The sequence below is a fragment of the Cnephaeus nilssonii genome (assembly GCF_951640355.1).
Source record: "Cnephaeus nilssonii genome assembly, chromosome: 3".
Classification (NCBI taxonomy): Eukaryota; Metazoa; Chordata; class Mammalia; order Chiroptera; family Vespertilionidae; genus Cnephaeus; species Cnephaeus nilssonii.
The window spans coordinates 6,282,257-6,300,085 of NC_137074.1; the positions used below are offsets into that span (position 1 = coordinate 6,282,257).

At 48.3% G+C, this 17,829-nt stretch overlaps 1 protein-coding gene across 1 annotated transcript in view; it reads left to right on the forward strand.

Annotated features, from left to right (window-relative positions):
- Nucleotides 1–5,049, forward strand: part of BACE2 (beta-secretase 2) — a 74,757-nt gene extending 69,708 nt beyond the window's left edge. The window contains exon 9 of the mRNA XM_079766695.1: nt 3,374–5,049. Within this exon, the coding sequence (XP_079622821.1) occupies nt 3,374–3,627 (254 nt within the window). The 3' untranslated portion in view covers nt 3,628–5,049. The remainder of the gene's footprint in view (nt 1–3,373) is intronic.
- Nucleotides 5,050–17,829: the final 12,780 nt, after the last annotated feature.

The following is a 17,829-nucleotide window of genomic DNA, read 5'->3' on the forward strand; positions in this document are numbered from 1 at the left end:
TGCCTCTCTGTGTCTGGCTTATTTCACTTAGCATAGTATCATCTAGGTCCATTCATGTTGTCATAAATGACAAGGTTTCCTTTTTTTTTTAAGGATGGATAATATTCCAGTGTATATGTGTGTGCGCATCTTCTTGTGATGAATTCTTTCAGCTTATGTGTGTCTGAAAATGTCTTTACTTTATCTTTACTTTCGAAAGATATTTTTGCTTGGTATAAAATTTAGGTTGGCAGTGTTTCCCCCACTCCACCACCACCTCCACCCCGTCTTATAGCTTGCATTATTTCTGACAGGAAATCTTCTTTAATCCTTTTTGTCTCTTTGTATAAAATATTTCGTTTTTCTCTCTCTGCTATTAAGATTTTCTCTTTATCACTGGTTTTCAGGGATTCACTGGTGTAGTCTACTTCATTTTTCTTGTGCTTTGGATTCTTTGAGCCTCTTGGATCTGTGGTTTATAGTTTTCGTCAAATTTAGAAAAATTATGTTAGATCTTCAAATATTTTTTCTCCTCACCCCCTTCTTTCATTTGGGTAGTCTAATTGCATGGATATTCAGCCCCTCTAAGTAGTCCCACATGTTACTGAGCTTCTCTATATGTTTTGCTCCTTTATATTTCATTTTGGATGACTTCTATTATATTTTCAAGTTCGCTAGTCTTGTTTTCTGCAGTGTATAATCTGCTATTAATACTGTGCAGTGTATTTTTCATCTTGCATATTGCAGTTTTTATCTCTAGAAGTTTGATTTAGGTATTTTCTAAAAATAACGTGTCAGTATTGAGTTGAATCCTTGAGCACCCTGCGAGGGTGCAAGAATTGTTTGCTGGTTTTGGAACCACTCCCTCCGCACATTGGAATTGGGCTCAGGAACCCAAAACAGTGCTCAATACTTTTGTATCTTGACAAATATTTCTGAGATTTGTTCTTTTTTTTTTTTAAATATATTTTTGTTGATTTCAGAGAGGAAGGAAGAGGGGGAGAAAGATAGAAACATCAATGATGAGAATCATTGATCGGCTACCTCCTGCAAGCCCCCCACTGGGGATCCAGCCCACAACCCCGGGCAAGTGCCCTTGACCGGAATCGAACCTGGGACCTTTCAGTTCGCAGGCCGATGCTCTATCCACTGAACCAAAATGGGTAGGGCCTGAGATTTGTTCTTGATCGGTTAAGTTACTTAAAAAGAGTTGATCCTGTCGTGCCTTGCCTTTGAGCATCATGAGATGGGATGAGAGCAGTGTTTAATCTATGGTTAATTTTTCCTGTGACAGACAAAAGACTCTTCGTGCTCTCAGGGATACCATGTGAGCTGGGTTTGTTCTTTCTCTTTCTCTCTGGGAAAGAGAGTGAACAGGAAACAGTTGGCAATAGGCACTATTCTCAGCCCTATGTGAGCCCCAAGCACTGCTTCTTCTAATCCTCTCCAGTGGTTCTTGCACAGGATGTCACTTCTTTTTTTGGTCAGCCCCCAGATGAAGGCTCCAGGGGACCCCTGGGGAATGTGGAATTTCCTCTGTCCTTGACTCTCCCTGCAAACTCTACCAGGTTCGTCCACCTGTCTCCCCAGCGCGGGGCGCTCTGCTGGCTTCTGCCCGTGTCTCTGTTCCCTGCGCCGCCACCCGGAAACGTTGGGAAACGTCATCTGTTTCCCGCCTCTCAGGACTTACGGTCGCTCCTCACCCAACTTCCAAGATCTCCAGTATTTTCTTTCCATATACTTTGTCCAGTTTCTGAGTTATTTCAGGTGGGAGGGTACATCTGGTCCCTCCTACTCCGTTTTGTCTGGAAACAGAAGTGATTTCAGGTCATTTTAAGTTCTTTATGCCTCCCTGGATTAGGGTTTTTGCACTGAGTATGTTCCACCCTCATAATTGCATGTGTTAAAGCATCTCTATTTATAAAGCAAATACATGTTTTAAAAGACAGAGGACCTGCGGTGAAAAGACATTTGCAACTGCCTCCCGGGTGAGAGCCTCGTCTAAGTGTCGGCCAGCAGAAGTCACGGGATCAGTTTTAGCCGGCTTTCTCTTTGTTCGCCACTCGTCATGAATTCGATGGTGCACTCATTTACCAATCTCGATTCTGGGTCCTCCGTACACTGTGCGTGTGACGTAGGACCAGCGTGGGGTGGAGAAGGAGCACCTGGGCCAGTCCGACCCAGGTGGTCATGGACTCGATGAAGAGTGTGGGTCAGGCTGATGCAAGGACACTGCCCATTGTAGAGGTTTTGTGGTTGTTGAATATACTCTTTTAAGTACTTTGTTCTTTAAGGATAATTGACATACAATATTATATTAGCTTTAGGTGTACAACACAGTGATTTGACGTCTACATACCTTACAATACGATCAGCACATTAAGTCTAGCGATCCTCTGTCACCATGCAAACATCACAATATTCACTAACTATATCCCCCTTCACCTTTTTCACCCATCCCTCTGCCCTCATCCCCTCTGGCAAGCACCATTTTGATCTCTGTTTTTTTTTTTTAGTCTGTTTGGAGGCTTTTTAGTTTGGTTTGGTTTTTGTTTTGTTTCATTTTGTGGGGTTTTTTTTAGATTCCACATATAAGTGAAACCATACAGTATTTGTCTTTCTCTGTCTGACTGATGTCACTTAGCGTAATACTCTTTGGGCCCACCCATGTTGTCATGAATGGCGAGATTACGTTTTTTCGTCTGTTTGTTTTTTATGGCTGAGTAATATTCCATTGTGCATATGTACCACGTCTTGGTCAATTCATTTATGGACACCCAGGTGTCTTCCATGCCTTGGCTGTCATAAGGAATGCCGAATGAACACAGGGGTGCATATGTCTTCTTGCATTAGTGTTTTTCTTTCCTTTGGAGAGCTACTCAGAAGTGGGATTGCTGGGTCATATGGTGCAGCCATTATGAAAAAACAGTGTAGAGATTCCTCTGAAAACTAAAAGTAAAGCTGTCACATTGTAGAATTAGGACCCTCCAGAGCGTGGACCCAGGTGACTCCACCGGGGAGGTCCCCAGAATGCAGGTGGGTTCAGCTGAGCTTTTGGCTCTGGATACTGCTGCTCTCTTCCTTTCTCACAACCAGCCGACCCAGCTGGGCCTGCCAGGCACGGACCGATGCTCTCACCTGCCCTCCGGGGAGTGCCTGGTGCCTCCCTGTGTGCCCACATGAGCCTTGAAACACGCTGTCATTTCAGTCCCAGGGGATGGACCCGCCAGAGGCACGCCGCCGAGACCCCCCAGGGCTTGCCCAGAGGCCTGAGCCGTTGGACCTGGTGCCATGAGGCTGTGGCTTGATAAAGCGCGGGGTTATCTCTTTTGTCGTGTGTTAGCGATGGACTGCTCATCTCATAGCTGTTCATTTCCCTCTTCTGTCTCCTCAGAAATTGCAGGTACCCCGGTGTCTGAAATTTCTGGGCCTTTCTCAACAGACGACATAGCCAGCAACTGTGTCCCCACCCTGCCTTTGAACGAGCCCATTTTGTGGATCGTCTCCTACACGCTCATGAGTGTGTGTGGAATCATCCTTCTTACCTTAATCATCCTGCTGCTCCTCCCGTACCGGTGTCGGCACGTGCCCCGGGACCCCGAGGCTGTCAACGATGAGTCCTCCCTGGTCCGGCATCGCTGGAAATGAAGAGCAAAGCCTGAACTCCAGCAGCCTTGAATTCAGCTACTAAGAGAATTAAGTCGCAGGTGCAGCAGGCAGGGGGCGCCAGGCCAGGGTGCTCCCCGTGTCCATTCCTCTTAAATCTCTCTTCTGCTCCCAGATGCCTTCCAGATTCACTGTATTTTGATTCTTTTGATTTCTTCGCGTCCTTCTTCCGAGAAAAATGATAATAAAAAACCACCTCATTCTAAACCAAAACAGAGTGAACTGGGCTTCAGACTCTATGTGACTGGCATACCACACCGTCTTGATGTGCCTCGAAATAAAAGCAAGCCGTGGCTAGCGCGCCTCGCTCCGCTCCCATCTCTGCAGAAGGGAGTGCATATAGTCTCTCTCTCTCTTCTCAGCTACCAGAAGCTTTTCATCCATTGCACTTAAGGGAGTTCTGCACCGGGCATCCACCAGGGCCCGAGGGGTCCAAGAAGGCTCCCGATACGATGGCAGGAGAGGCAGCCTGCGGCCTGATGATAGAACCGTCTGCCCTTCTAAGTCGGAGACAGCAGCAGGCCCTTTTTCTGGGCCTTTCTGGGCCCTGAATGGAGATCGGCACCCAGGGCTCCTCACCAGCCTCTCTGCCGATGGAAGGCCTTTGCCCATCGCGATGGAGTGAGGAGGAAGCCCGCTTTTTGTACTCAATGCCTCCATCATGTTGTTGGCGTGGAGGTAAAAGACAAACGCTCCCTCCACCGTGACTCTGCCCGAGGTCCTAGCCCAGGTGGGGGTGCAGGAGGCTGGCTCCGAACCGCACAGGCACCGGGAGCTCCCGCCACCACGCTGGGCTTTGGCTCCTATGCTCATCTTAAAGCCAGTCCGCGGCGTTTCAGTGACAGAAACAAAGTCTATGTCACTGGCTTAGTTCCTTTTCCCAAATCTTCTACGAAGGTAGGTTGATGGTGACCCTTGAGAGAAGCAGGAAGCGGCTAAAGGCCTGCACTTTTGACCGGCTCTCGGGGGAAGGAAGATGCAAGATGTTCCAAGGACTTGGAGGGACCTTGTAGCTGTTCCTGTGCTTTGGAACCACGCGTCTCCCTTTGCAGCACCCCTTGGACTCAAGCACACCCGCCTGCATCCGCTTAAACCAACCGGCTGAGCGGGTGACCCACATGCCTCTTCCCTGGGGCGCGTTCCGTCTTTGGCGCCCCATTGGGGGTGCAGGGGTATCTCTATCTGGGGAAATCCCCTCTTGCTATCATTTGAGGCCTTTGCCAAAGAAAAGCAAAAACCTGTAACTCAATATAATCAGCCTTATATGATCTGATGTACCTGGGAGAAGGGCTCCAAGCCAGCATCCCTTCTCTCTTGTCTGTGTGCCAAGTTCAATGTTCACTCTGCATTGCCATTGCGGTGAGTTGGATGTGTAATAAAATCCCACTGGAAGGGCTAACGGTGGACGACCTCCTCTGGCTGGAGTGTTATTTGTGTCCCACATAGGCTACCTGTGGGCTGTCGGCCACCTCCGCTCACTGGGTCCCCGGGTCACCTCCCTATTTAGAAATATATGCCAGTGCCAAAGGGATGGGAGGTCGCGCACTACCTGTCCTGGTGACCTCGCAGACCAGCTCTCGCAGGTGCTTGTGCAGAAAAAACATGACCTTTCTGTGTTATTCTAGCTACAGTTCACGCATGGCAGGAATGAGCCCTCTCTGGATGGGATGGTGGGATGAAACTTACCAGATTCTCGTCATCATGTCTGGTCTCAGCTCGTTAGTATATGGAAGCTCTATCTCAGAGTTAGAAATCTCCGGAGGCCTAATCCTCTCCTTGCCTTATTGGCCTTCTCACTGGCCGCTGTTTTGTGGGCCGCTTTGCCTAGGAGGGAAGGCAGCGCCCCTCGATGGCACCTTCCCCTTGCTTCGAAAAGCCTGACCCCCTGAAATAAGAAGAGAGTTGCAGGTGTGACCTGGTTAGTTTTGCTTCCTACGTCTTCGGGGCAGGTGTCCTCCGTGCCATTTCCCTGGTCAGGTGTCTGAGCTCAGAATGTTTCTATTGCAGCCCATTAGCAGACACGTACATGATAAGAGCCAATTCGATTTCAAGCTGGGGTGTTTGGAGGAAGTGTGCTATAATTCTCTGTATTTCGTCTCAAGTTTCTCTACCTTTTCATCTCCTGTGTCATTGGATGTGACATTTTAATGGGAATACTTAAATTACAAAAGCCTAATTTAGCTCCAAGAATGAAACAGACCCTTGGATGCGGGACATTTTCTTGGCATAGCTTGCTGCTGAAAATTGGACCCTGAGTCAAAACCCCGTTAGCGGCTCCCACCTCCTCCAGTTACGTAAATTGAGACTTGGCTCGGGAAACCTTCAAGGAGCTTGTTTTGAGCAGGAGAGGAAGTAGCAACCGTCTGAGGGTGTCATTCTGAGCCGGTGACACACCGGGAGAAGTGCTGGGAGGTGGTTCTTTCCTGAAAGCTGCAGCTTAGCATCAGGCTGTTGTCAAACCCTTGTCAGCTCTCTGATGGGCAACGGACGCTTCTACGGCAGTGGTTCTCAACCTTTCCAATGCCGCGACCCTTTTATACAGTTCCTCATGTTGTGGTGACCCCCAACCATAAAATTATTTTCGTTGCTACTTCATAACTGTAATTTTGCTACTGTTAATGAATCGTAATGTAAATATCTGTGTTTTTCCGATGGCCTTCGGCTCTACAGCAGCGGTTCTCAACCTGTGGGTCGAGACACACAGGTTGAGAACCTCTAGCAGGGTCACCTAAGACCATCGGGAAACACAGATGTTTACGTTACGATTCATAACAGTAGCAAAATCACAGTTGTGAAGTAGCAACGAAAATAATTTTATGGTTGGGGGTCACCACAACACGAGGAACTGTATTAAAGGGTTGCGGCATTAGAAAGGTTGAGAACCACTGTTCTAAGGGAACAATCTTTATAATCCTGATGAAGTATTTGGAAGCCTGAAATGAAATCCTGTCTTCAGCAACCAAAGCTGTTTAGGAAATAGAACAGGCCCCTTCTTTCCTGGGGAATTGGAAAGCACCCCAAGTGAGAGCTCGGGGTCACCCGGCATTTCTCATGCTGTTCTGTATTCCTTCTGAACCTGAAACACGTGCGCAGCGTGAAAGGCCCCTGCGTGTGACAGCACAGGCTTCCTGAACATAGTCCGCTCCCCAACATCAGGAAGGATTTTACCTGATTCACCGGGAAATTCAGAGGTGCCGGTTGGAGATCAGTGTGGGGTTAACTAACTGTGGATCAAAATTATGAAAGGAGCTCCCAGCGATGCATCCCTCACTCCGTGGAGTTTCGGGTCATAGATTTTGCAAAGCAGTTGTGATTGCATGATCTCATTTAGGAGGTGAGGAGGGAGTGTTTCATTATTTAATAGGATCCCTGGGAGAATGAAAATGTGTTAATTTCCCTTGTCCGGGCCCCCGCGTCGGGGAGCTGCCAAGCCTGGTTGTCTTCTCAGTTCTGGCCTGGTGCCACTTGATGTCACTGGGAATAAATCGCCGCCCCACGGCCGGCTTCATCAACAACAATAATCTAGTTTCACAGACTTTATCCTCATTAAGGGAAACCAGACCATTGCCTGGGATCGCAGTGTGTTTTCGCTTGCACAGACTTATCACAATTGATGACAGAATTGTTCAGAATGAAGACTTGCCACGAAGAGAACCTTTATTTTTTTTTAGGAAAAAAAAAAACACTAAACACCATAAAATGTAAAATTACAGTTTTGCCAAGAAAGATACTAGAGGTTTAGTGCCAAGAAAACTGCACGCAACAGACCTTACTGTGCACGTTTCTGCTGGGTCGTGAGAATGTCACATTCAAACCCATGACTGTTTACCAATTAAACAGCAAAGGGGGAGAAGACATGCTGGGAGCGGGGAAGGAAAATTTAAAAGTAATCAGAAGCATGGAACAAAATAAGCGGAATTGGCTCTTTTAAAAAAGTAGCTTTAATTCCAGGAACCCACAGATGTCTCTTACCCTTAAAGTTGCTGAATCAATTGGAGATGCAAATTATTTTTCACAGCCGCCAACCCCAAACATCAGGAATATTCCAGCTGGGGTCCCGTGCCCCGTGTCAGCCTGGGCAGTGAGAAAGGTGGGCCCTTGCCCTGTGCATGGCCCGGGTCAGGTGAGGAGCATCCCCAGGTGACGCTGGTGAGCGCAGACATGCTTCTGGCCTTGGCCAGGTAGAGACAGCCTGCCATGGCCGCTAACCACGTCCGTGGAGTGTGGCAGTGAGAGCAGAGCCAGGCCTTCTGGTGACATCAGAGTGTCTGCCAAACCTCTGGTTCCCTTAGCTACTGGAACTAAATACAGGGGGGGCAAAAGTAGGTTTACAGTTGTTCGTATGGAAAATAATACAACAATCCTATCTAATAAAAGAGTAATATGCAAATTGACCATCACTCCAACACACAAAGATGGCCGCCCCCATGTGGTCAAAGATGGCTGCCCCCATGTGGACACAAGATGGCCACCACAAGATGGCTAACAGGGGAGGGCAGTTGGGGAGGACCAGGCCTGCAGGGGAGGGCAGTTGGGGGGGACCAAGCCTACAGGGGAGGGCAGTTGGGGGGAACCAGGCCAGCAGGGGAGAGCAGTTAAGGGTGATCAGGCTAACAGGGGAGGGCAGTTAGGGGCAACCAGGCTGGCAAGGGAGGGCAGTTATGGGTTACCGGGCCAGCAGGGGAGGGCAGTTGGGGGCAATCGGGCCAGCAGGGGAGCAGTTAGGCGTCGATCAGGGTGGCACGGGAGTAGTTAGGGGGTGATCAGGCTGGCAGGCAGAAGCGGTTAGGGGCAATCATGCAGGCAGGCAGGCCAGCATTTGGGAGCCAGCAGTCCTGGATTGTGAGAGGCAGTCAGACATCCCTCGAGGGGTCCCAGATTGGAGAGGGTGCAGGCTGGGCCTAGGGACACACACACACACCCCCCCCCCCCCCATGCACGAATTTTGTGCACCGGGCCTCTAGTACTATATAATAGAAGGCTAATATGCAAATCAACCGAACAGTGGAATGACCAGTCGCTATGACGCACACTGACCATCAGGGGGCAGACGCTCAACACAGGAGCTGCCCCTTGGTGGTCAGTGCGCTCCCACAGGGGGAGTGCTGCTCAGCCAGAAGCCCTGAGCTGGGCTCATGGCTGGTGAGCGCAGCGGCGGTGGCGGGAGCCTCTTCCACGGCAGTGCTAAGAATGTCCGACTGACAGTGGGGAGCGGGCCTAAGCCATCAGTTGGACATCCCCTGAGGGCTCCTGCACTGTGAGAGGGCACAGGCCAGGCTGAGGGACCTCCTTCCCCTCCCCCCGCTCCAAATGCACGATTTTCATGCACCGGACCTCTAGTTAGTAAATAATAATACAAGACTAAACTCCGTGCTTTGCAGACTCACCACTGTAAACCTACTTTTGCCTAGCCCTGTATGGGTGAGGACACTGCTGCAACCAATCAATAGTGTTTTCTCCCCTACCCCTGAACTTTCTCGGGGTTCCTTATAATCCGATATTAACATGCAGATGGCCAGTGTTTCTAAACGACATCGTACTGTGTGATTTCACAGCATCCTTGCTCTTCATGAGTGCCGGTCAGCTCGGGCTGGGCCAAGAGGCATGGAAAGGTTCCTGATAAACTCGGACCCAGCCCAGGAGAGAGCGACTCTGGACACCTGGTCTCTTAAGGCCCCGGGGCGGTCTGGCCCCTCGATACTGGCTGGATGGAGTTTGCAGTGCCTACGAAGCGGTGATGACGAGTGGGCGGTTCTCTTTGCAGGTGGAAAATTATTTGTATTAAGACCAACTGGGCGAAGGCTAAATTTGTAGGTTCCACCTGGGTACCCCACCCAGGTCAGTCTGAGGAGGGTATTTTGCCACTATGGACGTGTGATTGTGTAGTTACAAATGACAGATCTGTGGAATAGATTCCGAGTCCGTTGAGCCCAGCTGTCATCTTCATGGTATCACGGAAGGGGGCCTTGAACCCTCCAGTACCTTGACACCTAGCCTCCTTACCATTCGTGTTTTCCCACAGAATGCTCTTCATTTCAGTTGGAATGTTTCTATTTTGACTCGTGATGGAGGCACGGATGAGGGGATTTGAAAAGGCACGGGTCTCCCCAGGTACAGGCTGTGTTTCTCTGGGGCTGGATGTGCCCCCGGTGGCTGGGATCGCTAAGAGAACTAAGGTGTCAGCTCCCTTCATTGTATCTGTCGGAGTGAAATTTCACAGGAGCCTGGCAGTTTTGAAGTGAACGCCTCTGAGTGCAAGTTCAGAAAACATTCAATGTTTCTCTTTTTGAGATAAAGAAAAAGGGATCCAAGTCCATGAAGGATCTCTATAATGGAAACCACCCGAAATAAGCTCCCTCAACTCCAGTTTCTTAAAGAATGTTGTGTTCTTTGTGGCTAGTGTTATCAACTTGGCATTTTTCTCCCTTTCCTCATTGCAGGTGCAATGTGCTCATCAGTGGGGAGTCGGACGCTCTCAGGGTAGCCGTTAGTACCTGTGATGAGAGAGAGAAGAAATCAGATTTGTCATGTAATGAAAGCTGAATCCTTGTCATCTAAAATGGTGTCTGTCCTCCCATTTCTGTTACTTGCACAGTTAAATATGCTTAAAGTGTACAATCCCTGTGCTCTGCCTCTCAAAGCAGACACGCATGTTTCCTCAGGAAGGCTGCAAACCTGTGCCCTGAAGCAGCCGCCAGGAATTGCGCTTTGCAAGCTGTATTGTGTAGATCTCAGACTAACAGCCTTTCATACTCAATTCCTAAGTGTAACTCGTATTTTTTAAAATGCTTAAGAGGATTTTGTATCTCCCTTTTGGAATTTCCCTCTACTTCCAGTACACGGCGCTGATTTGAAGTCGCAGAGGACCGAGAGCTGGGGTAAGGAGGTGTGCGCCCCGTCTCAGAGGATGCTCTTGCAGACACTGTCCAAGTGGTGCGCTTCAAAGCGCGTTTTCTAAAATGGTCGTATTTTTTCGTACTTGTATGTTCCACCAATTTAAGGGTAAACCATTGAAAGGGAGATAAAAGACTCTGGTTTGTTTGAATAAATAATACTTCCAACACGATGGGCTTGGAATTTTTTTTCAATGCCCAGTTCAAGTCGTGGTTCTGAAGGGACAGTCGGTGATGCGTCATGGTCCCCGAAGCTCCACGATTGGATGTAGGTTCCCAGAAAGGAGCGGAGATAAAACTGAATGGAGGGAGGGTCCAAGCTCGATCGTTAAGGTGGCAGGCGTCCTCAAACTATGGCCCGCGGGCCACATGCGGGTGTTTTTGCCATTTTGTTTTTTTACTTCAAAATAAGATATGTGCAGTGTGCATAGGAATTTGTTCATAGTTTTTTTAAAAACTATAGTCCGGCCCTCCAACGGTCTGAGGGACAGTGAACTGGCCCCCTGTTTGAAAAGTTTGAGGACCCCTGGTAGAGTATTCTGAAAATGGGAGGAAAATAAAGTACGCGGGAGTGTGAGAACCATCCTGGGACTGGAGAGGAAGCACATTCAGTGTCCTAAGGATGGGACGGGGTCGTCAGCGCGGTGCTGAGACTGAATGTGGCCGCATGGGGACACCTGTGCGCCCCTCCCACGACCCTCTGCAAGGACATGGTGTTCTCCAAATTCTAGACAAGAAACCCGCTCCCTCCCCCTCCAAAAGCACACCTCGGTCTGCACCCTCTTTCCCCAGGTGCTGGCCCTCACCTGCCAGAGCGGAAGGGTCCCGCTGAGTGGGTCACTCTCTGGAGGGCTGTGCACCGAGTCGCGGGAGTGAGAAATACTTGATTAATGGAGATGGACACCGTAAGCTGTGATCTAACCAATCCTTGAGAAATAGGTTTCTTTCAATGACTGGACACTTTGTTTGACGATACCCAGACAAGAAAAAAAAAAGACATTTCAAACCATTAGGAGGTGAAGCAATAGTTACTGGAGAAACCGAATAGGAAATCTGCTTTCTAACAATGAAGGAGGTCATTTGATGTGAGTTTTCGCCTTTTTTTTTTTTTTTTTTTTTTTGGTGCCGGATTGTTATATTTTGCCATCCATTAAGTTGCGGGTGGCATTGCAGGTGTGATTTTGTGTGTTTACCACTAGGTGGTGCTGTTGTGAAACTTTGTGGCGGAAAGTTTGTGCTATTTCTTTTTTTCCCCCATTCTGTGTGGCTTTTAAAGGCAGCTTTTACCAAGTGTGTGCACATCGTTAAACTCCATCCCAGCAGCTAGCTAAAGCTGTCCAGTCCTCCATCCTTTTAAATACAAATCTGCAAAACCTGCTGGCTAGATGTCTAGTAAACCTTGGAGGTAATCCACAGCACACATTTCCAGCCCTGGCCTGTCTACCCGGCTGTCCCGCAGGGAAGGAAACTGAGTCACAGAGGTGCCATGAAGTCTCCCGGCTCTCCCCGTGGGAGGCAAAGTCCAGGTTCATAAACCAGCTTGTCTGATCACCAGCTCCATGATCTCAACCGTTACGCTACTGTCTTTATAAGGGTTAACATTGGAAATTGAAAGGAAAATTACTTTTTAAAATTAAGAATGGTGTATGCTACAGTCAAAATGCTACAGGGGAAGATATTGGAGAAAATAGGTGTAACAAGTGTATAAGGATGGAAGCTAACCATTTATTAAACAGCAGACTTTAGCTATGCATATTAGGTATATGATGACATTTCTCCTCGGAACAGCCCCATCAGGTACACATTGCTACTGAAACTATTTCTTTACTCCTGGGTGTTCAGCATTATATTTTTGCCAGTTTCCCCAGTTGCCTCTCGATTGGATAGAGTTTTCTTCTAGGAGTCTCCTCAAAAAGGACTTACAACAGTTTCTGAGTCCTTGTTTGTTAAAACAACCTGCAGCCACGCCCTAGCCAGTTCAGTTCAGTGGATAAAGTGTCTGTGACCTGCAGACCAAAGGGTCCCGGGTTCGATTCCAGTCAAGGGCACGCACCTTGGTTGCAGGTTCCTCCCTGGCCCCGGCCCTGGTAGGGGTGCATGGAGGAGGGTTCTCTCACATCGATGCATCTCTCTGTCTTTCTCTCTCTCTTCCACTCTCTCTAAAAATCAATGGGAAAATATCCTTGAGTGAGGATTAACAAAAGGAAAAAAACAACAACAACAAAAAAACGACCTGCATCCTTTATATAGAAAGAAAACTTTGGCTGGATATAAAAACCTTGTTCTGGGTTTCCTTTCTTTAGCATCTTGTAGGTATGGCATCGCTACCTTCTGATTTAAACATGGCTTTGGGGAACACTGGGATCAACTCTACGTTGCTCCTCTTATTTTAAGTGACTTGACTTTTTTTTTTCTAGCTGCCCCAAAATATGCTTTTCTTATCTTTAAAGCCTAGGAGCGAGGGCTCATGCTAACCATTTGGGATCAAGTTTCCTGGCGCAGGAAAGTTCAATATTTCTTCTCATCTATTGCTATAGCCCCTCCCTCTTTTTATGTGGACTTGAATTATACATATGTTAGATCTGCTTTGCTTGTCTCCTATGTCTATCATTTTATAGTATTTCAAGCACATTTCTTTATTTTCATACATTTTTTCACTTGCCTCACTTCTGTCTACTGTATTCCTCACTATGTTTTCACAAGTATCTATGCTCTCTAGGGCTTCTCATGACTTTGTCTTCTTTTTTTTTAATTCTGTCTTTCTGGAGTTTGGTCAGCTTGAATTTCATCTCCTGTTACTTTGCTATCTTCCCCCAATTTTTGTGTTTCTTCGTTATGGGCCTCTGTTGAAAAATGGATCCAATATGTTTTGGTTTTTTATTTTTAATTTATCTTTCTTGTTGAAAGTATTACAGATGTCCCCCTTGTTCCCCCATTGACACCTCTCTCCATTCGCAGCCCCTCCCCAGGCCTTCACCCCATGTTGTCTGTGTCCATGGGCTATGTATATATGCATGTAAGTTCTTTGGTTGATCACGTCCCTCCCCCTCCCCCTTCCCTCTGTTCCATGCTTCAATGTCTCTGGATCTATTTTGTCCATCAGTTTATTTTGTTCATTGGGTTCCACATATGAGTGAGATCATGTGGTACTTGTCTCTCTCTGACTGGCTTATTTTACTTAGCATAATGCTCTCCAGGTCCCTCCATGCTGCCTCAAAGGGTAAGAGATCCTTCTTTTTTACAGGTGCATAGTATTCCATGGTGTAAATGTACCACAACTTCTTTATCCATTTTCTATTGATGGGCACTTGGGCCGTTTCAGATCGTAGCTATTCTAAGTTGCGCTGCTATGAACAAAGGGGCGCGTGTGTTCTTTCTGATTGGTGTTTCTGGCTTCTTGGGATATATGCCTAGAAGTGGGATCCCTGGGTCAAAGGGCAGTTCCATTTGATGTGTGTGTTTTAAAGTTGTGATGAAATGTATGTTTTTCTTTTGCTCTCTGAAGACCTTTCTCCGATGCTTTTATTCAATGGTAAGTTTTGCTACTCTTTCCCACATTTTTTAAAGAGCATTTACTCTGCAATTCTGCTTGAGATCCTTTTTCCAATCTCTATCTCCCTCACTGTGGAATTGTGAGCCAGCTATTTGCCGGCAGTTCTGATGGAGCAAGGAGTAGGCTCCACCGACCTCCCAGGTTTCACAGTAATACTTCCTGTTCTCTGCTGCCAAGTGAGAGGACTGTGTTCTGGGAATTGGGAACATGTGTGTGCATCATTTCACAGCCCTCTCTCCTGAGCCCCTGCGATGGGCCACGGGCCCTGCTCACCCTCCTTCCCTCCCCCTTGCTGGGAGAGGGAGCCAGGCGGACTGCAGGAGGAGCCCCTGCTCAGGGAACAGTGTGTTCTGGTGCCTCCTGAGATTGGCGGCCGGAGGTCCCTAGGGCCCCTTGCTGGCCTTGGTCTCTGCCCTCTTCTCAGCCGCTGCTGGCAGTTTCTGCAGTCGGGCAGCCTACACCTTCCCTCTCCCTCCTAGTTTCACTAAAAGTGCAGGCTTCACGGCTTGAGATTCATTTGTTTTGTTTTGTTTCATTTTCCTTGTTTCTCTTCTGTGATTTCCAAGAGAAGAAGGAGGAAGCTGCTGAGCTCCGTGTTCATACCTGAAGTTTTGCTTTCGATTTTTATCCTATGTATTTCAACATCAGTTTAAGGGTTCGTTGTTTTGGGGTTTTTTTACTACAGAAATGTCTCAGGTTATTTGAATATTTTAAAACCTTTTTATTGAAACATAAAGGTTTATTGAACATATTCATTGCCGTGCTGTTCAAGGTGGGAAGAAAGTGCTCTAACTGTCCCACAGGAAGGAAGCAGCGTGGTCATCATCCAGGCACCCACAGGGCAGAGTCCTCGGCAGCCGTGTGAAATATGTTTAATAATTGAAAGATCAGGGAATGATTATATTATATCAAGAGGAAAAATAACAAACTCTATGCAGTGAGATCAACAATTTTAAATGCACACCCACATATACACATCTACACATACCCATACTCACATACACACATACACCTACCCACATATGCACATGCCCACACACATGCCTATATACACACACATGCCTCACACACACACACACGCCCACACACACATACATGCACACATACACATGCACTCTCACACACATACACATATACATGCCCACACACATACACAGGCCCACACATACATACATGCACACATACACATGCACTCTCACACACATACATATATACATGCCCACACAAACATACACAGGTCCACACATACATACATGCACACATACACATGCACTCTCACACACATACACATATACATGCCCACACACATACACAGGCCCACACATGCATACATGCACACACACACATGCACTCTCACACACATACACATATACATGCCCACACAAACATACACAGGCCCACACATACATACATGCACACACACATGCACTCTCACACACATACACATATACATGCCCACACAAACATACACAGGCCCACATGAACGGAAAGAGAGACTGAAGCCGGGGAGCAATGCACCAAGAAGCCGAAGCTGCTCTAACAGAATTACAGGTGAGTGTAAATATTCTTTTAAAAGTTCTGTATTTCCTAAATACAGGGTCGGGCAAAAATAAGTTTACAGTTGTAAGTACACAAAACACAGGGTTTATTCTTGTATCATTATTTATTAAGTATTATTTTCCATACCAACTATAAGCCTACCTTTACCCCACCCCATCTATTATCTATCTATATAAAAGCCTAATATGCAAATTGCCCCCTTGGGCAGGAGTTCTACCCACCAGGAGCTCAACTGCTTACTATGACATGCGCTGACCACCAGGGGGCAGCGTGGAACGAAGGAAGGCCCCGTTGGCAGTTGGTAGCTAGGGAACAGAGGCCCCGGCCAGTAGCTGGCAGCCGCTAGGGACCCTACCCATGCACGAATTTTGTGCACTGGACCTCTAGTATTTTTATAAGCAGGAAATCCTGTAAAAAGTGAATTTTAAAACGCTGCCCATTATTTTCTGTCTGTTCCTCAGACCGCCTCCTGTTAGGTTCTCATTCTCTGTCACGATGGGTGGCGCCCCACCCACGCGCGGCCAGGCAGGAACCTGAGTCACCCTTACCCTCCCCTCCCCTCCCCACACTGACCTGCTCCTTAATCCTTTCGGTTCCACTTCCTGGAGGGCTCGGCTCCCCCCTCACCAGGGTAGCTCTAAAGGTGCGCCTCCTGGACTCTCCGTTGGTTTTCTTGCCCTTTGCCTCTCCCACCTGAACCCACCTTCTCTGGGAGCGGTGCCCCTCCTCCCCCCAAGCTGCACCCTTCTATGGCTCCCTGCAGAGAGAAATCCCAATCCAGGCCCAGGGCCAGCCAGTGTGGCCCAAATCCACCTCTCCCGGGACACACCTGCTATTCAGTCTCTCAGGAGCCTGCGTTCCAGCCGTCCCTGGAGTCAGGACCCGCCGGCAAATCATGTACTAACTGGTGCATAACAACCTCCAAGCGACCAGACTCATGCCGGTGGTGCTGGCTGCTCTGGGCCGGCTGGGTCTGCCCTGCTCCGTGGATGTGGCCTGAGTGTGTGAAGCGGAGGCAGCAGATTCCTCCAGCACCAGTTCCCACCAGCCAGTTCACAGCCCCAGCCAGTTCCCAGCGCTGCTGAAGGGAGGACGGCTTGTCCTAGCTCCTAGCTCCGAGGTGCCCGAGAGCCAAGCCCCATCCCCCGCAGCCATCCCAGCAGCCAGGTGGTGTTTGGATCCGTGGAATAGTGATAAGGTGAGGAAACGCTAAGATGTTATCTCCGTACTTTCGCTTTTTCCTTGGACCTTCCTGGCAACTTCCTTAGATGGCTGGAGCAGAGAGCATCCCTGGGTCCTAGGGAACACAGGGTCTGCGAGCTCAGTGAGCTTGGGTTCTTGTCCTGCAATGATGTCCAAATTCAAACCCATACAGCAGGGGGCGAGACGGGTCACCTGGCCGATAGGAATGTGGTTTGTGAAGTGCTTGCTCGTTTCAGAGGCACCTGCTTGCCGGTAAGGTTTCCTTTTCCTCTGCATCGTGTGTTGTATGGGCTGTGCTTCATTTCCTTTTGCCTTTTCACTTGGGGTTTCACGTTTGCTCTGCCTGAAGAGCATTAATGTTTGTTTTGTTTTAATATTTCTATTGATTTTTTAGAGAGAGAAACATCGATGTGACAGTGAAACATGCATCTGCTGCCTCCTGCACGCCCCCTACTGGGGATTGAGCCCGGAAACCCCAGCATGCACCCTGACCAGGAATCTAACCAGCAACCTTTTGGTGCCTGGGGCAACACCCAACTAACGGAGCCACGCTGGCCAGGGCAAGAGCATTAGTGTTTTAATTGGGGAGCTGAACTCTGCATGTGTGAGCAGGAAACATTCAAGTACAAATCCCCAGCCACGACCCAGAGGCCAAACACTGAAAGGAGAGCCCTGTTCTCTGCTGAGAGTCTCTGAGTCAATATCCTGTTTATTGGTAGCATTTCAATCGCTTGAAACGTGGAGGTCTCTGCAGCAGAGGGAAAGAGATAAAACACTGACCCCGTGTCAGGAAACCTACATTCCAGTCTTGCTGACTTCACTCAGGAGAAAGGGGAATGGACCTAGAGCAATGGGTTGCAATCTCTCTCTCTCTCTCTCTCTCTCTCTCTCTCTCTCTCTCTCTCTCCCCTCTCTCTCTCTGCTCTCTCTCTCTCTCTCTCTCTCTCTCTGCTCTCTCTCTCTCTCTCTCTCTCT